General features: G+C 43.5%; 1 protein-coding gene across 3 annotated transcripts in view; it reads left to right on the top strand.

Moving 5' to 3' along the window:
• Positions 1-26,607, top strand: part of LOC138854465 (uncharacterized abhydrolase domain-containing protein DDB_G0269086-like) — a 55,297-nt gene that overhangs the window by 20,863 nt on the left and 7,827 nt on the right. For 2 of the 3 annotated variants that reach the window (XM_070097928.1, XM_070097927.1), the window contains exons 4-5: positions 63-239; positions 17,954-18,068. In XM_070097928.1, the coding sequence (XP_069954029.1) occupies positions 63-239; positions 17,954-18,068 (292 nt within the window). The remainder of the gene's footprint in view (positions 1-62; positions 240-17,953; positions 18,069-26,607) is intronic. The other variant, XM_070097929.1, reaches the window with a different exon arrangement.

Raw genomic sequence — 26,607 nt, 5'->3', positions numbered from 1 at the left:
GGGAATAACAAACAAGCCTCATTACCCCTGCCCCTCTCCCCTCTACCTCGATGCTGTCGTAGACTTGAGGATGAGAAGCGTGAAGCTCTGGCACAGCAGAAGGAGTCGCTGACGAGGACTCACGAAGCTGAACTGCTGAGGGCAGACCGAGAGAGGGACGAGGACCACCGCAGACTGCTGCAGGAGGCCAGACTCACCCAGCACAAGCTGAAGGCAGAGATACGACGGCAGGTCTCAAGGTGATTAGTAAAGGGATAGCAATATGGGCAGTAGAAGTAGTAGTTTGGTAGTTGTAGTAGTAATAATAGTAGTAGTGGTGGTAGCAGTGTGTGCAGTGGGGTTTGTGGTTTAATAGACGACACGATATGGTGTGTGGCCTTATTAAGCATTGGTCAGTTTGTCTTGTAACCTGAATATATATATATATATATATATATATATATATATATATATATATATATATATAGATATATATATATATTATATATATATATATATATTATATATATATATATATTATATATATATATATATATATGGAAGGAGAAAAGAGAATATGAATGTGTAAATTCAAGAATTATGTGGATTAAAGTAAAGGTTGGATGCGAGAAGTGGGTCATAATAAGCGTGTATGCACCTGGAGAAGAGAGGAATGCAGAGGAGAGAGAGAGATTTTGGGAGATGTTAAGTGAATGTATAGGAGCCTTTGAACCAAGTGAGAGAGTAATTGTGGTAGGGGACCTGAATGCTAAAGTAGGAGAAACTTTTAGAGAGGGTGTGGTATGTAAAGTAAAAGGACACAAGTGCAACTAATGTGACATTTATTGTGGCAACGTTTCGCTCTCCAGGAGCTTTATCAAGCCAATACAAACAATACATGGACACAGAGGGTATATAAAGGCTCAGAGTGAGGTGAATACTAGTGAGGTACCATTTCGATGTTCACTAGTGGTAGTAGTAGTAGTAGTAGTAGTAGTAGTGGTAGTGACAAAAGTAATACGATATGGTAGAGCAATTAATTCGTACATGAGTAAAAGGATATAAAAGCTATTACTTGGGTAACATAAAAATAGGTTGGACAAATATAAACTGGAATGAGGCAGGTTGTTTCAGTGTTCCTTCTTTTTTCATCAAAAGAGCTCTTCAGATCATCAATTCTCCACGCATCAACACCGCTCCCAACAAAGTCATAATTCTTCCCAACAGCCAGGTTGCACTAAACGTCTCAAAAGTACTTTCACAAGCTAACACCAGAGTCGCCATCGCTTCTACCACTTCAATAAAGGATCTAACCAGGACAAAACCCAAGCACCACGAACCAGTCAATGCAGGAGTTTACACTATACCCTGTGGAGGCTGTGACAAGATCTACGTAGGTGAAACAGCAAGAAACCTCGACACCCGCCTCAATGAACACATATACGCATGTAGGAACGACAACTTAAACAACGCCTGTGTACAACACCGAAATTCCACCAATCATCTTATGAAATTCAGAGACGCCCAATTAGTGATAAAAGAAACTAATTTCCGCACACGCAAGTGCCTTGAATCAGCACTGATCGCTGTTTCGAATACAATTAAACAAAACAACGGCAGCTTCACCATCTCCGAAGTCTTAGCAAGAATCCTCCTGAAAACAGTAAACCCTGCCATCACATAGTCTCTCCTGTTATACTACACAAAGCACAGAGAGTGAACACTGAAACAACCTGCCTCATTCCAGTTTATATTTGTCCAACCTATTTTTATGTTACCCAAGTAATAGCTTTTATATCCTTTTACTCATGTACGAATTAATTGCTCTACCATATCGTATTACTTTTGTCACTACCACTACTACTACTACTACTACTACTACTACCACTAGTGAACATCGAAATGGTACCTCACTAGTATTCACCTCACTCTGAGCCTTTATATACCCTCTGTGTCCATGTATTGTTTGTAATGGCTTGATAAAGCTCCTGGAGAGCGAAACGTTGCCACAATAAATGTCACATTAGTTGCACTTGTGTCCTTTTACTTTACATATTGTCGGTAATTCTACCAACTTTATTACAGGGTGTGGTAGGTAAGTTTGGGGTGCCAGGTGTAAATGATAATGGGAGCCCTTTGATTGAACTTTGTATAGAAAGGGGTTTAGTTATAGGTAATACATATTTTAAGAAAAAGAGGATAAATAAGTATACAAGATATGATGTAGGGCGAAATGACAGTAGTTTGTTGGATTATGTATTGGTAGATAAAAGACTGTTGAGTAGACTTCAGGATGTACATGTTTATAGAGGGGCCACAGATATATCAGATCACTTTCTAGTTGTAGCTACACTAAGAGTAAAAGGTAGATGGGATACAAGGAGAATAGAAGCATCAGGGAAGAGAGAGGTGAAGGTTTATAAACTAAAAGAGGAGGCAGTTAGGGTAAGATATAAACAGCTATTGGAGGATAGATGGGCTAATGAGAGCATAGGCAATGGGGTCGAAGAGGTATGGGGTAGGTTTAAAAATGTAGTGTTAGAGTGTTCAGCAGAAGTTTGTGGTTACAGGAAAGTGGGTGCGGGAGGGAAGAGGAGCGATTGGTGGAATGATGATGTGAAGAGAGTAGTAAGGGAGAAAAAGTTAGCATATGAGAAGTTTTTACAAAGTAGAAGTGATGCAAGGAGGGAAGAGTATATGGAGAAAAAGAGAGAGGTTAAGAGAGTGGTGAAGCAATGTAAAAAGAGAGCAAATGAGAGAGTGGGTGAGATGTTATCAACAAATTTTGTTGAAAATAAGAAAAAGTTTTGGAGTGAGATTAACAAGTTAAGAAAGCCTAGAGAACAAATGGATTTGTCAGTTAAAAATATGAGAGGAGAGTTATTAAATGGAGAGTTAGAGGTATTGGGAAGATGGAGGGAATATTTTGAGGAATTGTTAAATGTTGATGAAGATAGGGAAGCTGTGATTTCGTGTATAGGGCAAGGAGGAACAACATCTTGTAGGAGTGAGGAAGAGCCAGTTGTGAGTGTGGGGGAAGTTCGTGAGGCAGTAGGTAAAATGAAAGGGGGTAAGGCAGCCGGGATTGATGGGATAAAGATAGAAATGTTAAAAGCAGGTGGGGATATAGTTTTGGAGTGGTTGGTGCAATTATTTAATAAATGTATGGAAGAGGGTAAGGTACCTAGGGATTGGCAGAGAGCATGCATAGTTCCTTTGTATAAAGGCAAAGGGGATAAAAGAGAGTGCAAAAATTATAGGGGGATAAGTCTGTTGAGTATACCTGGCAAAGTGTATGGTAGAGTTATTATTGAAAGAATTAAGAGTAAGACGGAGAATAGGATAGCAGATGAACAAGGAGGCTTTAGGAAAGGTAGGGGGTGTGTGGACCAGGTGTTTACAGTGAAACATATAAGTGAACAGTATTTAGATAAGGCTAAAGAGGTCTTTGTGGCATTTATGGATTTGGAAAAGGCGTATGACAGGTTGGATAGGGGGGCAATGTGGCAGATGTTGCAGGTGTATGGTGTAGGAGGTAGGTTACTGAAAGCAGTGAAGAGTTTTTACGAGGATAGTGAGGCTCAAGTTAGAGTATGTAGGAAAGAGGGAAATTATTTCCCAGTAAAAGTAGGCCTTAGACAAGGATGTGTGATGTTACCGTGGTTGTTTAATATATTTATAGATGGGGTTGTAAGAGAAGTAAATGCGAGGGTCTTGGCAAGAGGCGTGGAGTTAAAAGATAAAAAATCACACATAAAATGGAAGTTGTCACAGCTGCTCTTTGCTGATGACACTGTGCTCTTGGGAGATTCTGAAGAGAAGTTGCAGAGATTGGTGGATGAATTTGGTAGGGTGTGCAAAAGAAGAAAATTGAAAGTGAATACAGGAAAGAGTAAGGTTATGAGGATAACAAAAAGATTAAGTGATGAAAGATTGGATATCAGATTGGAGGGAGAGAGTATGGAGGAGGTGAATGTATTCAGATATTTGGGAGTGGACGTGTCAGCGGATGGGTCTATGAAAGATGAGGTAAATCATAGAATTGATGAGGGGAAAAGGGTGAGTGGTGCACTTAGGAGTCTGTGGAGACAAAGAACTTTGTCCTTGGAGGCAAAGAGGGGAATGTATGAGAGTATAGTTTTACCAACGCTCTTATATGGGTGTGAAGCATGGGTGATGAATGTTGCAGCGAGGAGAAGGCTGGAGGCAGTGGAGATGTCATGTCTGAGAGCAATGTGTGGTGTGAATATAATGCAGAGAATTCGTAGTTTGGAAGTTAGGAGGAGGTGCGGGATTACCAAAACTGTTGGCCAGAGGGCTGAGGAAGGGTTGTTGAGGTGGTTCGGACATGTGGAGAGAATGGAGCGAAACAGAATAACTTCAAGAGTGTATCAGTCTGTAGTGGAAGGAAGGCGGGGTAGGGGTCGGCCTAGGAAAGGTTGGAGGGAGGGGGTAAAGGAGGTTTTGTGTGCGAGGGGCTTGGACTTCCAGCAGGCATGCGTGAGCGTGTTTGATAGGAGTGAATGGAGACAAGTGGTTTTTAATACTTGACGTGCTGTTGGAGTGTGAGCAAAGTAGCATTTATGAAGGGGTTCAGGGAAACCGGCAGGCCGGACTTGAGTCCTGGAGATGGGAAGTACAGTGCCTGCACTCTGAAGGAGGGGTGTTAATGTTGCAGTTTAAAAACTGTAGTGTAAAGCACCCTTCTGGCAAGACAGTGATGGAGTGAATGATGGTGGAAGTTTTTCTTTTTCGGGCCACCCTGCCTTGGTGGGAATCGGCCAGTGTGATAAATAAATAAATATATATATATATATATATATATATATATGTATATATATATATGTATATATATATATGTATATGTATATATATATATATATATATATATATATATATATATATATATTTTTTTTTTTTCAACAAGTCGGCCGTCTCCCACCGAGGCAGGGTGACCCAAAAAAGAAAGAAAATCCCCAAAAAGAAAATACTTTCATCATCATTCAACACTTTTACCACACTCACACATTATCACTGCTTTTGCAGAGGTGCTCAGAATACAACAGCTTAGAAGCATATACGTATAAAGATACACAACATATCCCTCCAAACTGCCAATATCCCAAACCCCTCCTTTAAAGTGCAGGCATTGTACTTCCCATTTCCAGGACTCAAGTCCGACTATATGAACATAACCGGTTTCCCTGAATCCCTTCACTAAATATTACCCTGCTCACACTCCAACAGATCGTCAGGTCCCAAGTATCATTCGCCTCCATTCACTCCTATCTAACACGCTCATGCACGCTTGCTGGAAGTCCAAGCCCCTAGCCCACAAAACCTCCTTTACCCCCTCTTTCCAACCCTTTCGAGGACGAGCCCTACCCCTCCTTCCTTCCCCTATAGATTTATATGCTTTCCATGTCATTCTACTTTGATCCATTCTCTCTAAATGACCAAACCACCTCAACAACCCCTCTTCTGCCCTCTGACTAATGCTTTTATTAACTCCACACCTTCTCCTAATTTCCACACTCCGAATTTTCTGCATAATATTGACACCACACATTGCCCTTAGACAGGACATCTCCACTGCCTCCAACCGTCTCCTCGCTGCTGCATTTACCACCCAAGCTTCACATCCATATAAGAGTGTTGGTACTACTATACTTTCATACATTCCCTTCTTTGCCTCCATAGATAACGTTTTTTGACTCCACATATACCTCAATGCACCACTCACCTTTTTTCCCTCATCAATTCTATGATTAACCTCATCCTTCATAAATCCATCCGCCGACACGTCAACTCCCAAGTATCTGAAAACATTCACTTCTTCCATACTCCTCCTCCCCAATTTGATATCCAATTTTTCTTTATCTAAATCATTTGATACCCTCATCACCTTACTCTTTTCTATGTTCACTTTCAACTTTCTACCTTTACACACATTCTCAAACTCATCCACTAACCTTTGCAATTTTTCTTTAGAATCTCCCATAAACACAGTATCAGCAGCAAAAAGTAACTGTGTCAATTCCCATTTTGAATTTGATTCCCCATAATTTAATCCCACCCCTCTCCCGAACACCCTAGCATTTACTTCTTTTACAACCCCGTGTATAAGTATATTAAACAACCATGGTGACATTACACATCCCTGTCTAAGACCTACTTTTACCGGGAAGTAGTCTCCCTCTCTTCTACACACCCTAACCTGAGCGTCACTATCCTCATAAAGGCTCTTTACAGCATTTAGTAACTTACCACCTATTCCATATACTTGCAACATCTGCCACATTGCTCCTCTATCCACTCTATCATATGCCTTTTCTAAATCCATAAATGCAATAAAAACTTCCCTACCTTTATCTAAATACTGTTCACATATATGCTTCAATGTAAACACTTGATCTACACATCCCCTACCCACTCTGAAGCCTCCCTGCTCATCCGCAATCCTACATTCTGTCTTACCTCTAATTCTTTCAATTATAACCCTACCGTATACTTTTCCTGATATAATCAGTAAACTTATTCCTCTATAATTTTTACAATCTCTTTTGTCCCCTTTCCCTTTATATAAAGGGACTATACATGCTCTCCGCCAATCCCTAGGTACCTTCCCCTCTTTCATACATTTATTAAACAAAAGTACCAACCACTCCAACACTATATCCCCCCCTGCTTTTAACATTTCTGTCATGATCCCATCAGTTCCAGCTGCTTTACCCCCTTTCATTCTACGTAATGCCTCACGTACCTCCACCACACTTACATTCTGCTCCTCTTCGCTCCTAAAAGATGGTATACCTCCCTGGCCAGTGCATGAAATTACCCCCTCCCTTTCTTCCTCAACATTTAAAAGTTCCTCAAAATATTCTCGCCATCTACCTAATACCTCCCTCTCCCCATCTACTAACTCCCCTACTCTGTTTTTAACTGACAAATCCATACTTTCCCTAGGCTTTCTTAACTTGTTTAACTCACTCCAAAATTTTTTCTTATTTTCATTAAAATTTCTTGACAGTGCCTCTCCCACTCTTTCATCTGCTCTCCTTTTGCACTCTCTCACCACTCTCTTCACCTTTCTTTTACTCTCCATATACTCTGCTCTTCTTATAACACTTCTGCTTTGTAAAAACCTCTCGTAAGCTACCTTTTTCTCTTTTATCACACCCTTTACTTCATCATTCCACCAATCACTCCTCTTTCCTCCTGCCCCCACCCTCCTATAACCACAAACTTCTGCCCCACATTCTAATACTGCATTTTTAAAACTATTCCAACCCTCTTCAACCCCCCCACTACTCATCTTTGCAGTAGCCCACCTTTCTGCCAATAGTCGCTTATATCTCGCCCGAACTTCCTCCTCCCTTAGTTTATACACTTTCACCTCCCTCTTACTTGTTGTTGCCACCTTCCTCTTTTCCCATCTACCTCTTACTCTAACTGTAGCTACAACTAAATAATGATCCGATATATCAGTTGCCCCTCTATAAACATGTACATCCTGGAGCCTACCCATCAACCTTTTATCCACCAATACATAATCTAACAAACTACTTTCATTACGTGCTGCATCATACCTTGTATATTTATTTATCCTCTTTTTCATAAAATATGTATTACTTATTACCAAATTTCTTTCTACACATAGGTCAATTAAAGGCTCCCCATTTACATTTACCCCTGGCATCCCAAATTTACCTACTACTCCCTCTATAACATTTTTACCCACTTTAGCATTGAAATCCCCAACCACCATTACTCTCACACTTGATTCAAAACTCCCCACGCATTCACTCAACATTTCCCAGAATCTCTCTCTCTCCTCTACACTTCTCTCTTCTCCAGGTGCATACACGCTTACTATAACCCACTTTTCACATCCAATCTTTATTTTACTCCACATAATCCTTGAATTTATACATTTGTAGTCCCTCTTTTCCTGCCATAGCTTATCCTTCAACATTATTGCTACTCCTTCTTTAGCTCTAACTATATATATATATAAATGTTAAAACAGTGTTACTATCAAAACTATGCTATGCCCTTGTACAAATTGTGATAACGTTGCATCTTATGTGTGACCAGCGCTGATTCCTTTCCTCATCCTACCAAAAAGACGTAAAGTACATCAGTGATGATGATGATGATGATGATGATGATGATGATGATGATGATAATAATAATAATAATAATAATAATAATAATAATAATAATAATAATAATAATAATAATAATAATGATAAAGGATAAATATAAAAGTTAGTATATTGGATAAGGAGTTGAAAGATAGACTTCTTGAATGTATTTTAAGACCCGGTTGATATGTCTATATTAATAGGTAGAGAAGGTGAAGGTGGAGAACAAGGAGAGTGTTGTCACTGGGAAGATGATGACTCAAAGTTAATAATCTAAAAATAGTAGATAGTGAGAGACATGAACAAGAGCTAGAAGATAGACTGGCCAGAGTGAAATGTTCAGGAGGAGGATGTAGCCTTAATGGCCCCTAGTGAGTGTGTGTACTCGCCTCTCCTATTTGTACTTGCAGGGGTCGAGTCACAGCTCCTGGTCCCGCCAGGAACTGTGTGTGTGTACTCACCTAATTGTGGTTGCAGGGGTCGAGACTCTGCTCCTGGCCCCGCCTCTTCACTGATCGCTACTAGGTCCTCTCTCTCTCTGCTTCCTGAGCTTTGTCATACCTCGTCTTAAAGCTATGTATGGTTCCTGCCTCCACTACATCACTTGCTAGGCTATTCCACTTCCTGACGACTCTGTGACTGAAGAAATACTTCCTAACATCCCTGTGACTCATCTGAATCTTCAACTTCCGATTGTCACCCCTTGTTTCTGTGTCCCATCTCTGGAACATCCTGTCTCTGTCCACCTTGTCTATTCCACGCATTATTTTGTATGTTGTTATCATGTCTCCCCTGACCCTTCTGTCCTCCAGTGTCGTCAGTCCGATTTCCCACAACCTTTCTTTGTAGGACATTCCCCTGAGCTCCGGAACTAACCTTGTTGCAAACCTTAGTACTTTCTCTAATTTCTTGACGTGCTTGACCAGGTGTGGGTTCCAGACTTGTACTGCATACTCCATTATGGGCCTGACGTACACAGTGTACAGTGTCTTGAACGATTCCTTACTAAGGTATGGGAACGCTATTTTCAGGTTTGCCAGGCGCCCATATGCTGCAGCAGTTATCTGGTTGATGTGTGCCTCCGGAGACGTGCTCGGTGTTATACTCACCCCAAGATCTTTCTCCTTGAGTGAAGTTTGCAGCCTTTGTCCACATAGCCTATACTCTGTCTGCGGTCTTCTTTGCCCTTCCCCAGTCTTCATGACTTTGCATTTGGCAGAGTTAAAATCGAGAAGCCAGTTGCTGGACCACGTGTCCAGCCTATCCAGGTGTCTTTGTAGTCCTGTCTGATCCTCAACCGATTTAATCCTTCTCATTAGCTTCACATCATCTGCGAACAGGGACACTTCAGAGTCTATCCCTTCCACCATGTCATTCACATATATCAAAAATAGCACTGGTCCTAGGACTGACCCCTGTGGAACCCCGCTCATCACAGGAGCCCACTGTGATACCTCATCACGTACCATGACCCGTTGTTGCCTCCCTGTCAGGTATACTCTGATCAAATGCAGAGCCCTTCCTGTTATATGTACCTGATCCTCCAGCTTCTGCTCTAATCTCCTGTGAGGAACTGTGTCGAAGACCTTCTTGCAGTCCAGGAAAATGCAATCAACCCACCCCTCTCTCTCGTTTCTTACTTCTGTTACCTTGTCAGTGGTCAGTCGTCACGTGAGGTCACAGACCCTGAGCTGCTTTGGGGATTAGTGTGGACGGTTACAAAGCATGGCTTGCTTCTGCAGTGTTTTAAAAATTGAGGTTGGAGAGTTGAAGGAGGAGGTCTTGCTTCTCCAGGAGGAGATTAGGAGGCTGAAGGTCCACCTCAATGGGTCTGGGAGAGAGTGTGAGGTGGCTGGAGTTGTGGGGAATGAGGCTTCAAGTGAGGTGCAGTCTGTCTCTCGCTGTGAGGAGGCTGTAGTGGGGGAGGTAGCAACGGCTACCAGCAGTGAGGTGCAGTCCAGCACCTGCTACAAGTGGCGAGTGGTTCACAGTAATGGAAGGCGCATCAGAGTAAGGAAAGTTAAGAGTGAAGATCTGAAGGTAGGAAATCGCTTCTCTGTTCTTCAGGATGAATGTACTTCAGTGGCCAGTGAAGGTAAGGGTACTACTGCCCCTGCTAATGGAGGTAAGCGCATTCTTGTGGTTGGTGACTCTCAGGTAAGATATATGGTCCGTGCTTTTTGTAATAGGAATAAGAAGATGAGAGATAGAGTGTGCTTCCCTGGAGCTGGTGTTGGGGACATTGTCAACAGGCTGGATAATATCATGTCAGGTAATGGGAACAAGCCCATTATCTGTCTCAGTGCTGGTGGAAATGATATTGGGAAGGGTAGGAGAGAAGAGCTGCTAGATAAGTACAGGTCAGCTATAGATTTCATTAAGTCTAAGGGAGGGATCCCAATCATATGTAGCATCTTGCCTAGAAGGGGAGTAGGAAATGAATGGTTGTCTAGGGCAATTGGTGTAAATTGCTGGCTAGACAGATACTGCAAGGAACTTGCAATCCCATTCATTGACAACTGGAACAACTTTTATGGCAAACATGATATGTATGCAAGGGATGGGGTACATCTCTCTGGGGCTGGGGTGGTAGCACTTGCAGACTCGATTGAGAAGGCCATTGGTGAAATGCCTATGATTTTAAACTGATGGAAGATAGAGGTATGGGTGTGTGTGGGAAACAAGCAGGTTGCAACACTTGGGTTGGAAACAGTAAATGTATAAAAGGCATTCAGCATGAAGTTATAAATAAAGACAATAGATCAGGTCAGCAGACAAAGGGGGACAGCAGAGGGCAGCAAGGGACTAGCTCCCTTAAGGTTTACTATACTAATAGCAGGAGTGTAAGAAATAAGATAGATGAGCTAAGATTAATTGCAAGTGCAGGAAACATAGATATTATTGCTATAACAGAGACCTGGCTCAATCTGAAAGATAGAGAGATGCCCTCTGAATGTCACATACAAGGCTATAAATTATTCCACACTGACAGGGTCAACAGGAAAGGTGGTGGAGTAGCGATGTATGTCAGAGACAATTTAAATTGTTGTGTTAGACAAGATATTAAATTAGAAGCGTCAGCCACTGAATCTGTTTGGTTACAGCTTCTCGAGGGCCGAGAAAAACTAATTTTGGGTGTGATTTACAGGGCCCCAAATCTTGATAGGGAGTGCAGTAAACTTCTATGGGACGAAATTCGGAAGGCATCTACATACGAAAATGTTGTGCTAATGGGAGATTTCAACTATAGACAGATTGACTGGAGCAATTTGACAGGAAATTTAGAGTCAGGTGACTTTCTTGATACGATCCAGGATTGTTTTTTAAAACAGTTTGTGACAGAGCCAACTAGGGGAAATAACCTCCTTGACTTGGTTCTTGCCAGTAGGGAAACACTAATTAATAATCTTGAGGTTAATGATGAACTTGGGGAAAGTGATCACAAATCACTCAGTTTTAATATATCATGGAATTCCCCTAATAATGGCAATCAAGTCTCCGTCCCTGACTTTCGCTTGGCTGATTTCATAGGACTGAAAAATTACTTAGGTGGGCTGAACTGGAATGACCTGACTAAGGGTCAGGTAGGTGGTGATGGTTGCCGATATGATGCTTTCCAGGGCATAGTTCTAGCTGCTCAGTCAAATTATGTTCCAAATAGGGAAATCAGATCAAACAAAAATGATCCTAAATGGATGAACAATAGATTAAAATATCTGATTGGTCAAAAGAGAGGCATATATAGGCAAATCAAAAGAGGAGAGGGGCAATTGAGAAATCGATATATTCAGTTAAAGAGAGAAATAAAAAAGGGAATTAGAAAAGCAAAAAGAGATTATGAGGTTAAAGTTGCAAGAGAATCGAAGACTAACCCAAAAGGATTCTTTCAGGTATACAGAAGTAAGATCAGGGACAAGATAGGCCCACTCAAAAGTTCCTCGGGTCAGCTCACTGACAGTGATAAGGAAATGTGTAGAATTTTTAACACATACTTCCTCTCAGTTTTTACACAGGAGGATACCAGCGATATTCCAGTAATGATAAATTATGTAGAACAGGACGATAATAAACTGTGCACTATTAGGGTCACAAGTGACATGGTCCTTAGGCAAATAGATAAATTAAAACCTAACAAATCCCCAGGCCCTGATGAACTGTATGCAAGGGTTCTAAAGGAATGTAAAGAGGAGCTTAGCACCCCTTTGGCTAATCTTTTCAACATATCACTACAAACTGGCATGGTGCCAGATAAGTGGAAAATGGCAAATGTGATACCTATTTTCAAAACAGGTGACAGGTCCTTAGCTTCGAACTATAGACCAATAAGCCTAACCTCCATAGTGGGAAAATTTATGGAATCAATAATTGCCGAGGCAGTTCGTAGCCACCTTGAAAAACATAAATTAATCAACGAATCTCAGCATGGTTTTACAAAGGGGCGTTCCTGCCTTACGAATTTATTAACTTTTTTCACTAAGGTATTTGAGGAGGTAGATCATGGTAATGAATATGATATTGTGTATATGGACTTCAGTAAGGCTTTTGACAGGGTCCCACATCAGAGACTATTGAGGAAAATTAAAGCACATGGAATAGGAGGAGAAATTTTTTCCTGGATAGAGGCATGGTTGACAAATAGGCAGCAGAGAGTTTGCATAAATGGGGAGAAATCAGAGTGGGGAAGTGTCACGAGCGGTGTTCCACAGGGGTCAGTGTTGGGCCCCCTGCTGTTCACAATCTACATAAACGACATAGATGAGGGCATAAAGAGCGACATCGGCAAGTTTGCCGATGACACCAAAATAGGCCGTCGAATTCATTCTGACGAGGACATTCGAGCACTCCAGGAAGATTTGAATAGACTGATGCAGTGGTCGGAGAAGTGGCAGATGCAGTTTAATATAGACAAATGCAAAGTTCTAAATGTTGGACAGGACAATAACCATGCCACATATAAACTAAATAATGTAGATCTTAATATTACGGATTGCGAAAAAGATTTAGGAGTTCTGGTTAGCAGTAATCTGAAACCAAGACAACAGTGCATAAGTGTTCGCAATAAAGCTAATAGAATCCTTGGCTTCATATCAAGAAGCATAAATAATAGGAGTCCTCAGGTTGTTCTTCAACTCTATACATCCTTGGTTAGGCCTCATTTAGATTATGCTGCACAGTTTTGGTCACCGTATTACAGAATGGATATAAATTCTCTGGAAAATGTACAAAGGAGGATGACAAAGTTGATCCCATGTATCAGAAACCTTCCCTATGAGGATAGACTAAGGGCCCTGAAACTGCACTCTCTAGAAAGACGAAGAATTAGGGGGGATATGATTGAGGTGTATAAATGGAAGACAGGAATAAATAAAGGGGATGTAAATAGTGTGCTGAAAATATCTAGCCTAGACAGGACTCGCAGCAATGGTTTTAAGTTGGAAAAATTCAGATTCAGGAAGGATATAGGAAAGTACTGGTTTGGTAATAGAGTTGTGGATGAGTGGAACAAACTCCCAAGTACCGTTATAGAGGCCAGAACGTTGTGTAGCTTTAAAAATAGGTTGGATAAATACATGAGTGGATGTGGGTGGGTGTGAGTTAGACCTGATAGCTTGTGCTACCAGGTCGGTTGCCGTGTTCCTCCCTTAAGTCAATGTGACCTGACCTGACTAGGTTGGGTGCATTGGCTTAAGCCGGTAGGAGACTTGGACCTGCCTCGCATGGGCCAGTAGGCCTTCTGCAGTGTTCCTTCGTTCTTATGTTCTTATGTTCTTAACTCCAGAAGGTTTGTGACACAGGATTTTCTTCCCATGAATCCGTGTTAGTTGTTGTTTATAATCATGTTTCGTTCCAGGTGCTCCACCACTCTCCTCCTGATAATCTTCTCCATGACTTTGCATACTATACACGTCAGAGACACTGGTCTGTAGTTTAGTGCCTCGTTTCTGTCTCCTTTCTTAAAAATGGGGACTACATTTGCCGTCTTCCATACCTCAGGTAGTTGCCCAGATTCAAGGGATGTATTGAAGATTGTGGTTAGTGGCACACACAGCATCTCTGCTCCTTCTCTAAGGACCCATTGGGAGATGTCCGGACCCCTCGCCTTTGAGGTATCGAGATCACTTAGCAGCTTCTGCACCTCCTCCTCCGTTGTGTGTGTGTGTGTAGGAGAGATTTTAAGGTACAGGAACTTGGGTAAATAAAGGAATAACGGATCATTGTTGGAATGATGTGGGTGTGAGACCTGACACAATAATACAGCCTCAGTCTTTATTAACACTGTCTCTGCACTCGTATACATACATACGTACATACACATACATACATACATACGTACATAGTAACACATACATAGAGGCACATTATCACACTAAACAGTTCATTCATATTACTCATCTTTCCATTTTTTTTTTTGCATTTCTTACCCGGCGTTTTAGTGTTAGTATTTTCTAAAAAAAATGTCTTAATTATTAATATTACATTTAAATTGTGCTCAATATGTTGTGTAAACGCGAGTGTTGTGTTATGCGTGTTGCCTGATTCATGAGTCCCTTCATAACTCCACCAGGCAGTGTGAGACAGACTAATGGAAGCAAATGCTGCTCGCCTATAGTGACTCTAGCACTGTAGTGGTACACTCTGTAGAGTGACTAGCGTTGATATATATATATATATATATATATATATATATATATATATATATATATATATATATATATATATATATATATATGTGTGTGTGTGTGTGTGTGTGTGTGTGTGTGTGTGTGTGTGTGTGTGTGTGTGTGTGTGTGTGTGTGTGTGTGTGTGTGTGTGTGCAAGGAATTCGCGAGAGCAGCGAAATATATATAAACACTGATCTCTGGCTGAAGGAGACTCGAACCTACGAACCTTAGGTTCGTAGGTTCGAGTTTCCTTCAGCCAGAGATCAGTGTTTGTGTATATTTCGCTGCTCTCGCGAATTCCTTGCACACACACACACACACACACACACACACACACACACACACACACACACACACACACAGACACACACACACACACACACACACACACACACACACACACACACACATATATATATATATATATATATATATATATATATATATATATATATATATATATATATATATATATGTATATATATATATATATATATATATATATATATATATATATATATATATATATATATATATATATATATATATATATTTTATTATCACACCGGCCGATTCCCACCAAGGCAGGGTGGCCCGAAAAAGAAAAACTTTCACCATCATTCACTCCATCACTGTCTTGCCAGAAGGGTGCTTTACACTACAGTTTTTAAACTGCAACATTAACACCCCTCCTTCAGAGTGCAGGCACTGTACTTCCCATCTCCAGGACTCAAGTCCGGCCTGCCGGTTTCCCTGAATCCCTTCATAAATGTTACTTTGCTCACACTCCAACAGCACGTCAAGTATTAAAAACCATTTGTCTCCATTCACTCCTATCAAACACGCTCACGCATGCCTGCTGGAAGTCCAAGCCCCTCGCACACAAAACCTCCTTTACCCCCTCCCTCCAACCCTTCCTAGGCCGACCCCTACCCCGCCTTCCTTCCACTACAGACTGATACACTCTTGAAGTCATTCTGTTTCGCTCCATTCTCTCTACATGTCCGAACCACCTCAACAACCCTTCCTCAGCCCTCTGGACAACAGTTTTGGTAATCCCGCACCTCCTCCTAACTTCCAAACTACGAATTCTCTACATTATATTCACACCACACATTGCCCTCAGACATGACATCTCCACTGCCTCCAGCCTTCTCCTCGCTGCAACATTCATCACCCACGCTTCACACCCATATAAGAGCGTTGGTAAAACTATACTCTCATACATTCCCCTCTTTGCCTCCAAGGACAAAGTTCTTTGTCTCCACAGACTCCTAAGTGCACCACTCACTCTTTTTCCCTCATCAATTCTATGATTCACCTCATCTTTCATAGACCCATATATATACATATATATATATATACATATATATATATATACATGTATATATATATACATATACATATATATACATGGTGCGTTGAGGTATATGTGGAGTCAAAAAACGTTATCTATGGAGGCAAAGAAGGGAATGTATGAAAGTATAGTAGTACCAACACTCTTATATGGGTGTGAAGCTTGGGTGGTAAATGCAGCAGCGAGGAGACGGTTGGAGGCAGTGGAGATGTCCTGTTTAAGGGCAATGTGTGGTGTAAATATTATGCAGAAAATTCGGAGTGTGGAAATTAGGAGAAGGTGTGGAGTTAATAAAAGTATTAGTCAGAGGGCAGAAGAGGGGTTGTTGAGGTGGTTTGGTCATTTAGAGAGAATGGATCAAAGTAGAATGACATGGAAAGCATATAAATCTATAGGGGAAGGAAGGCGGGGTAGGGGTCGTCCTCGAAAGGGTTGGAGAGAGGGGGTAAAGGAGGTTTTGTGGGTAAGGGGCTTGGACTTCCAGCAAGCGTGCGTGAGCGTGTTAGATAGGAGTGAATGGAGACGAATGGTACTTGGGACCTGACGATCTGTTGGAGTGTGAGCAGGGTAATATTTAGTGAAGGGATTCAGGGAAACCGGTTATTTTCATATAGTCGGACTTGAGTCCTGGAAATGGGAAGTACAATGCCTGCACTTTAAAGGAGGGGTTTGGGATATTGGCAGTTTGGAGGGATATGTTGTGTATCTTTATATGTGTATGCTTCTAGACTGTTGTATTCTGAGCACCTCTGCAAAAACAGTGATAATGTGCGAGTGTGGTGAAAGTGTTGAATGATGATGAAAGTATTTTCTTTTTGGGGATTTTCTTTCTTTTTTGGGTCACCCTGCCTCGGTGGGAGACGGCCGACTTGTTGAAAAAAAAAAAAAAAAAAAAAAAAAAAAAAAAAAAAATATATATATATATATATATATATATATATATATATATATATATATATATATATATATATATATATATATATTACATTTAAATTCTGCTCAATATGTTGTGTAAACGCGAGTGTTGTGGTATATATTAGTATATATTAGTAGAAAGACTTAGTTTGTCCGTGATGGTGATAACTTGAAGAACATAGGGGAACAGAACATTACCATCATGGCTGGCAGAACTTACCACCTCCTGTATGAGAATCATCCTGCGTGATGCATATACTAGTCGAACACCTATTTTTGTTTTCACCTTTGTAACTGCAGCGTAAACCACGGAAAACGTACAATGAGGACATAACTTAAGACTCTCAAGAAAACCATTGGAAGCCTTTTAGTGGTAGATGGGATGGTAGCAGGGACTGGAAGAACACAGGAAAGTGTGATAGATCGTACTAGCTTAATGGTACTTGACATATTGGTTAAAAATATATTTACACGTGTTGATGTAGCTTTTTTAATATAGATATAAACGTATCGTTAAATATAGAACAAAGGTTTGCAATGGGTACAGGAATCAAGAAAGCACAGTACAAAGCAGTTTCACCTTCAGATCAACAGTTACGGCAGAGTACATGTGAGAGTACTAGACAAAAACAAACGCGACCTCAAGAAAACAGTGTCTTGGCCAACACATACAACCGTTTCTTCAATACCTTGACTGTGTAGCCAGGCAGTGGCTGAGTGTCTCACTACATCAAGTGCATCAACAAGGCAGTTGTGTTGCTTTCATGCACAGGCGCACAACGCACAACGCACAACAGCGTATGCAAGCCATGTTGACTATGAATATAATAAATTCACGGACAAGCTCGGGGCATTAATTCGCTGCTAACTAAACTTAACCTTTTTCTCTACAGGTCGGAACAACTACCTGTACAATGTTGTCACAGTACAGAGCGCGACCTGGACAGGTTAAACAGAGATTTGTCAACGCTGCGCGAGCACAAGAAGCGTCTGGAGGAAGCCGTACTGGTAAGCAGAGTCGTCACCCTTCTTATTAAAGTTGTAACAGTAAGACTTGCCTCATTTTTTGTGTTTTAAACTGTGGATTCTTGGGGTATAACCCAGGATTGTTCAACTCAAAATTCTGATGTATTTTCATTAGGAATCCAGGGTGCCAGGATAGATTAGGCTAGGTTAGGTTACTGTTGACTTCGTAGGTGAGAAGGGGCAGTAGGTATAAGGAGATGTGCCCTTACATCTCGTCCCGGTGAGGAATCGAACCCGGGTCCTCTCGGGTGTGAGCTAAACGCTCTGAAACTCAGGCTATATTATCACGTTAGTCTCATAGAAGGTTCAAAATAAATAGGACAAAACTATATCATGGCAGTCGGTGGAAAGCTGAGAGGAGGAACCTGGAGAGGGATCTCGTAGACACTAACTCTCATGGGGAATTACCTAAGAGAATTTGTAACTATGCATTGTTTGTGACCTCTTCATTACTACCCTCGTCCACTTTGTGACCTCTTCAGTACTACCTTCGTCCACTTTGTGACCTCTTCAGTACTACCTTCGTCCACTGTGTGACCTCTTTAGTACTACCCTCGTCCACTTTGTGACCTCATCAGTACTACCTTCGTCCACTTTGTGACCTCTTCAATACTACACTCGTCCACTTTGCGATCTCTTCAGTACTATCCTCATCCACTTTGTGACCTCTTCAGTATTACCAGCGGTGGACGTGGGCTGTGACTTCCACCCTACAGAAGACTAGCTATTTATAATGTCAGGGGCGGCGTTACCTCTTACTCATAATGGTCTGATAGGAGGGAGTGGCTAGTGGCTAGGCACTCAGGGAAGTGAGGCATTGGGAAGGAAAGATAGAATGAAGGAGGGGAAGGTGGGAGGGAGCATTACAGCAGGGGAGATTTACCTAACATACCCCTGTTGACTCTGCCAGCAGTGAAGTGAGCTGGGAACTAGATGGGGGAAGTGTTGTGGAGGACCAGACGGAAGGGGATAGTTGTGTAGAGGGGAAACGGGTGGTGGATGAGTGGAAGGGGGTGCGAGGTAGAGATGGTAAGGGAAACCAGGGAGGTAAGAGGGTGCGTGGCGTGAAGTTAAGGTAAAAAGTATATTAAATATGCGTGGTGGCAGAGAGCCAGCGAGCCACCCCAGCCATAACTATGGCTGAGGGTGAAAGAGAGAGAGAGAGAGAGAGAGAGAGAGAGAGAGAGAGGGGGTAAAGTTTTACCCCAAGGGTCGAATCTGTTGGTCACTGTCACATATCGTGTGAGCGAGCACACCACCATAATGATTCTAGAGTTTATTCTTCAGCGTCACTCGTCATGGGTGAACCCGCTGATGTAATGGATGAAAGTAGGCCGAGTGAGCAGACGAGTTGACACAACACCTGTAGGACAAACTTACTCAGGTAAGATGTTCAAGGTGGCTCAGGGGATCACAACTTTCCCGTGAGCAATCTGGACTTTAAATAGGACGGGAGTTTTCGCCAGCGTTATAGTTCGCAGATTTCTGCCTGATCTAAACGTCTAAAAAAAAAAATACATATTTATCATTCAAATGAAAGAAAAGTATACGAAAAATATATTTTGCTTCCGTAACTCCCGCACTGCTCCCTACGTGAAGCCCTGAGCTTCCTAAAGATACTCGGGAGGGTTACACAAGGCCTCGTCGCCTGGCTGGCAAAGCTCTCGCTTCACACGCTGAGGGTCCGGGTTCGATTCCCGGCAAGGGTGAAAACATTTCAACGCGTTCCCTTACACCGGTTATCCTGTTCACCTAGCAAGTAGGTACCTGGGTGTTAGTCGACTGGTATGGGTCGCATCCTGGGGGACAAGACTGTGGACCCCAATGGAAATAAGACAGACAGTCCTTCGATCATTCACTGCCTTTCTTGGGTTATACTAGGTGGCTAACCCTCCGGGGTTAAAAATCCGAACAAAATTTTGTTACAACTCGACCTGGGAAGGTGGCCACCGAATTATGAGATTAGGAACTCGGCGTTGTGAAGAGAATGGAGGTCAGGAAGATGAAAACAAATGTGAAGATCTAATGAACTAAAAACCTAAATGAAAACGGAATATATCATATCTATAGATAAACACGAGGAAAAGTGAGGGGAAGGGGAATGTATGTTTAGGTATCTAAGTACAGCAGGGAAAGTTCAGACTGCGACTGGCAACTGGAGTCAATTAATGTCAAGTGCGTCTCGCCAGCCATGATGGTCTCACACCCTGGCAAGCAGCAGCTGCCTGCAGGACACACTCTTTCCTGTCTGTTTACATGCTGGGGACGAATGGCGTCATATAATGGGTATCAAGTTTTTGGTCATTTATATTTGTAAAGAAAAAATGACGTAAATGTATATACACAAGAGGTTATGTTAGGTGAGTCTTCAAGACAGAGGACAAATGCTTCCTGGCTGTTAGGTGAACACAGCAGGTGCTCGGAGACTCCCAGACCGGGAGTAAACAGATGTGCATTTGGTTTCGAGTTGAACGAGCTACGAAGTTTGCTGAAAACGGGAAGTGGGTGTTGGTGTTATTACAGTATGGTTGTAGGGTCGAGATAGCAGGTGTTTGGCTTGGTGCAAGTGAGAGTAGACAAGTAGCAGGGTGAGGGGAAAGGGTGGAAGGATGTTATATATAGAGCTGGTGCACCTCTCTGACCAGCAGCCACCTCTCCTCTCTCTCCTAATCGTGGCACTAACACCTTCCCCTCACTCCTCATGGTCACGACATCACACCACCTGGTCTCCACTCCCTCTGCCTCCTCAAGACAGCATCACACCACCTGGTATCCACTCCCTCTGCCTCCTCAAGACAGCATCACACCACCTGGTCTCCACTCCCTCTGCCTCCTCAAGACAGCATCACACCACCTCGTCTTTTTCTTTATTATTGCATTACACTGAATAAAGATACCCAACTGTTGCAAATGTTTCGTACTTACTCCACTTGTGTTCCTCTTGTGTGTGTGTGTGTGTGTGTGTGTGTGTGCTCAATTGTGGTTGCGAGGGTCAATTCACAGCTCCTGGCCCCTAATCTTCACTGGTCGTTACTAGGTCCACACTCTCCGTGCTCCATGAGTCTTATGATACCTCTTCTTAAAGCTATGTATGGTTCCTGCTTCCACTTCGTCTTTCCAGACTATTCCACTTCCTGACAACTCTGTGACTGAAGAAATACTTGTGTGTGTACTCACCTAATTCACCTAATTGTGGTTGCAGGGGTCGAGACTCAGCTCCTGGCTCCGCCTCTTCATTGATCGCTACTAGTTCCACAATCTGTCTGCTCCGTGAGCTTTATCATACCTCGTCTTAAAGCTATGTATGATTCCTGCCTCCACTACATCACTTGCTAGACTATTCCACTTCTTGACAACTCTATAAGTGAAGAAATACTTCCTAACATCCCTTTGACTCGTCTGTGTCTTCAGCTTCCAATTGTGATCCCTTGTTTCTGTGTCCCCTCTCTGGAACATCCTGTCTCTGTCCACCTTATCTATTCCACGCAGTATTTTGCACGTCGTTATCATGTCTCCCCTAACCCTCCTGTTCTCTAGGGTCGTCAGGCCGATTTCCCTCAACTTTTCTTCGTAGAACATTCCTCTGAGCTCCGGAACTAACCTTGTTGCAAACCTTTGCACTTTCTCTAATTTTTTGACGTGCTTGACCAGGTGTGACTTCCAAACTGGTGCTGCATACTGTGTGTGTGTGTGTGTGTGTGTGTGTGTGTGTGTGTGTGTGTGTGTGTGTGTGTGTGTGTGTGTGTGTGTGTGTGTGTGTGTGTGTGTGTGTGTGTGTGTTTTCCACCATCTCGTCTAGCGATGTAGGTAAACTTCGTCCATTCTCAACTAGAACTCTTGAGTTAATGTTCGTAATTTGCCGTAGATACTGGAGGATATATGTGGAAAATTAATAAATATTGAGTTAGGTAACGAGGCACCACCTCAGCCCCTTGTTATAGTGTTTATTATTGTGGTGCGTTACTTGCTAGTGTCCCCTCAAGGAAGGTTCCCTCTTGATTTAGGGAATTGGATCTGTGCTCCAGTTCCCCAAATTAAGCCTGAATGCCTTCCACATCCCCCCCCCCCCAGGCGCTGTATAATCCTCCGGGTTTAGCGCTTCCCCCTTGATTGTAATAATAATAATACTTGCTAGTGTTTGGATTTTTTTAAGCTAGCATTACCGTTGGTGCTTTTGTTTATATCATATTTATACGGCCAAGTGTTGTGTTTTCACATGGATCAAATGATTATGCAAATATAGCAGATTCCTCTCTTCCTTCCAGCTCAACCTTCAACTTAATCTATCACTGCTGTGTCTCTCTCACCACCTGAGACTGCACCTCACTATCACTGCTGTGTCTCTCTCACCACCTGAGACTGCACCTCACTATCACTGCTGTGTCTCTCTCACCACCTGAGACTGCACCTCACTGTCACTGCTGTGTCTCTCTCACCACCTGAGACTGCACCTCACTGTCACTGCTGTGTCTCTCTCACCACCTGAGACTGCACCTCACTGTCACTGCTGTGTCTCTCTCACCACCTGAGGCTGCACCTCACTGTCACTGCTGTGTCTCTCTCACCACCTGAGACTGCACCTCACTGTCACTGCTGTGTCTCTCTCACCACCTGAGGCTGCACCTCACTATCACTGCTGTGTCTCTCTCACCACCTGAGACTGCACCTCACTGTCACTGCTGTGTCTCTCACCACCTGAGGCTGCACCTCACTGTCACTGCTGTGTCTCTCACCACCTGAGGCTGCACCTCACTATCACTGCTGTGTCTCTCTCACCACCTGAGACTGCACCTCACTATCACTGCTGTGTCTCTCTCACCACCTGAGACTGCACCTCACTGTCTCTGCTGTGTCTCTCACCACCTGAGGCTGCACCTCACTATCACTGCTGTGTCTCTCTCACCACCTGAGACTGCACCTCACTATCACTGCTGTGTCTCTCTCACCACCTGAGGCTGCACCTCACTATCACTGCTGTGTCTCTCACCACCTGAGGCTGCACCTCACTATCACTGCTGTGTCTCTCTCACCACCTGAGGCTGCACCTCACTATCACTGCTGTGTCTCTCTCACCACCTGAGGCTGCACCTCACTGTCACTGCTGTGTCTCTCACCACCTGAGGCTGCACCTCACTATCACTGCTGTGTCTCTCTCACCACCTGAGACTGCACCTCACTGTCACTGCTGTGTCTCTCACCACCTGAGGCTGCACCTCGCTATCACTGCTGTGTCTCTCACCACCTGAGGCTGCACCTCACTATCACTGCTGTGTCTCTCTCACCACCTGAGACTGCACCTCACTGTCACTGCTGTGTCTCTCACCACCTGAGACTGCACCTCACTATCACTGCTGTGTCTCTCACCACCTGAGGCTGCACCTCACTATCACTGCTGTGTCTCTCACCACCTGAGGCTGCACCTCACTATCACTGCTGTGTCTCTCACCACCTGAGGCTGCACCTCACTATCACTGCTGTGTCTCTCACCACCTGAGGCTGCACCTCACTATCACTGCTGTGTCTCTCACCACCTGAGGCTGCACCTCACTATCACTGCTGTGTCTCTCTCACCACCTGAGACTGCACCTCACTATCACTGCTGTGTCTCTCACGACCTGAGGCTGCACCTCACTATCACTGCTGTGTCTCTCACCACCTGAGGCTGCACCTCACTATCACTGCTGTGTCTCTCACCACCTGAGGCTGCACCTCACTATCACTGCTGTGTCTCTCACCACCTGAGGCTGCACCTCACTATCACTGCTGTGTCTCTCACCACCTGAGGCTGCACCTCACTATCACTGCTGTGTCTCTCTCACCACCTGAGGCTGCACCTCACTATCACTGCTGTGTCTCTCACCACCTGAGGCTGCACCTCACTATCACTGCTGTGTCTCGCACCACCTGAGGCTGCACCTCACTATCACTGCTGTGTCTCTCACCACCTGAGGCTGCACCTCACTATCACTGCTGTGTCTCTCACCACCTGAGGCTGCACCTCACTATCACTGCTGTGTCTCTCACCACCTGAGGCTGCACCTCACTATCACTGCTGTGTCTCTCACCACCTGAGGCTGCACCTCACTATCACTGCTATGTCTCTCACCACCTGAGGCTGCACCTCACTATCACTGCTATGTCTCTCACCACCTGAGGCTGCACCTCACTATCACTCACCACCTGAGGCTGTGCTATGTCTCTCACCACCTGAGGCTGCACCTCACTATCACTGCTGTGTCTCTCACCACCTGAGGCTGCACCTCACTATCACTGCTATGTCTCTCACCACCTGAGGCTGCACCTCACTATCACTGCTATGTCTCTCACCACCTGAGGCTGCACCTCACTATCACTGCTATGTCTCTCACCACCTGAGGCTGCACCTCACTATCACTGCTGTGTCTCTCACCACCTGAGGCTGCACCTCACTATCACTGCTATGTCTCTCACCACCTGAGGCTGCACCTCACTATCACTGCTATGTCTCTCACCACCTGAGGCTGCACCTCACTATCACTGCTATGTCTCTCACCACCTGAGGCTGCACCTCACTTTCACTGCTATGTCTCTCACCACCTGAGGCTGCACCTCACTATCACTGCTATGTCTCTCACCACATGAGGCTGCACCTCACTATCACTGCTGTCTCTCACCACCTGAGGCTGCACCTCACTATCACTGCTGTGTCTCTCACCACCTGAGGCTGCACCTCACTATCACTGCTATGTCTCTCACCACCTGAGGCTGCACCTCACTATAACTGCTATGTCTCTCACCACCTGAGGCTGCACCTCGCTGTCACTGCTGTGTCTCTCACCACCTGAGGCTGCACCTCACTATCACTACTATGTCTCTCACCACCTGAGGCTGCACCTCACTATCACTGCTATGTCTCTCACCACCTGAGGCTGCACCTCACTATAACTGCTATGTCTCTCACCACCTGAGGCTGCACCTCACTATAACTGCTATGTCTCTCACCACCTGAGGCTGCACCTCACTATAACTGCTATGTCTCTCACCACCTGAGGCTGCACCTCACTATAACTGCTATGTCTCTCACCACCTGAGGCTGCACCTCACTATCACTGCTATGTCTCTCACCACCTGAGGCTGCACCTCACTATCACTGCTATGTCTCTCACCACCTGAGGCTGCACCTCACTATAACTGCTATGTCTCTCACCACCTGAGGCTGCACCTCACTATAACTGCTATGTCTCTCACCACCTGAGGCTGCACCTCACTATCACTGCTATGTCTCTCACCACCTGAGGCTGCACCTCACTATAACTGCTATGTCTCTCACCACCTGAGGCTGCACCTCACTATAACTGCTATGTCTCTCACCACCTGAGGCTGCACCTCACTATAACTGCTATGTCTCTCACCACATGAGGCTGCACCTCACTATCACTGCTGTGTCTCTCACCACCTGAGGCTGCACCTCACTATCACTGCTGTGTCTCTCACCACCTGAGGCTGCACCTCACTATCACTATGTCTCTCAACACCTGAGGCTGCATCTCACTATCACTGCTGTGTCTCTCACCACCTGAGGCTGCACCTCACTATCACTGTTGTGTCTCTCACCACCTGAGGCTGCACCTCACTATCACTGCTGTGTCTCTCACCACCTGAGGCTGCACCTCACTATCACTGCTGTGTCTCTCACCACCTGAGGCTTCACCTCACTATCACTGCTATGTCTCTCACCTTCTTATTTTTAGCCCACCTCGTTGCCATTCTCCATTGTTTTAATCTTCTTATTTTTGGATAAATGAACATTCCAAGATCTCTAACCTCACCGCATTGTTGTGTATACTATGTACCTCCGACTTACTGTTTCCCTAATGAGTAGGAGCACAGCAACGTACCTACTGTTTAAAGCTTACAAAAGTTCTTGCCTCACTGACGCTACCTGTTCCACTTATCTACAACTTTATTGCTAAGCCAGTACTCCCCAATATACATTTTAAATATTAATTTCTCCAAATTGAATCCATTACTGCGAGTCCTGTCTTAAATATTTCAACACGATATTTTATATCAGTTATTTATTCTTGTTTTTCATTTATATAAAGAGTTCAGTGCCTTCAGCCTATTTTCGTAGAAAAGATTTTTAATATATGAAACTAACTCCATATTGCTCTGTGTATTTTCGAGAGTATTTACGTCCATCCTGTGTAAGAAGGTAATATAAACCAGGTCTGACCAAAGATACATGAACTTGAAGTTTAACCTGAACACTTCTGTTATTTATACTTCTGGACATGAAGCCAAATATTTTATCAGTTTTATTGCGAACATTGACGTACTGTTGTCTTGCCTTCAAATTTCTGCTAATCAGAATTACAGGATCCTTTTCGCATTCGTTTTGACTTGTTTAGCTTATGAATGCCATAGTTGTTTCATTTTCATAGTATTAGAAATAACAAAAAAAGGCACAATACCGTGACTGGAACGATACACAAATAACCCGCACATAGAAGAGAGGAGCTTACGACGACGTTTCGGTCCG

Source organism: Cherax quadricarinatus, chromosome 60 (assembly GCF_038502225.1).
Source record: "Cherax quadricarinatus isolate ZL_2023a chromosome 60, ASM3850222v1, whole genome shotgun sequence".
In the NCBI taxonomy this organism is placed as follows: domain Eukaryota; kingdom Metazoa; phylum Arthropoda; class Malacostraca; order Decapoda; family Parastacidae; genus Cherax; species Cherax quadricarinatus.
The sequence above is the reverse complement of the archived record's forward strand: the minus strand, read 5'-3'. Positions and strand labels throughout refer to the sequence as shown.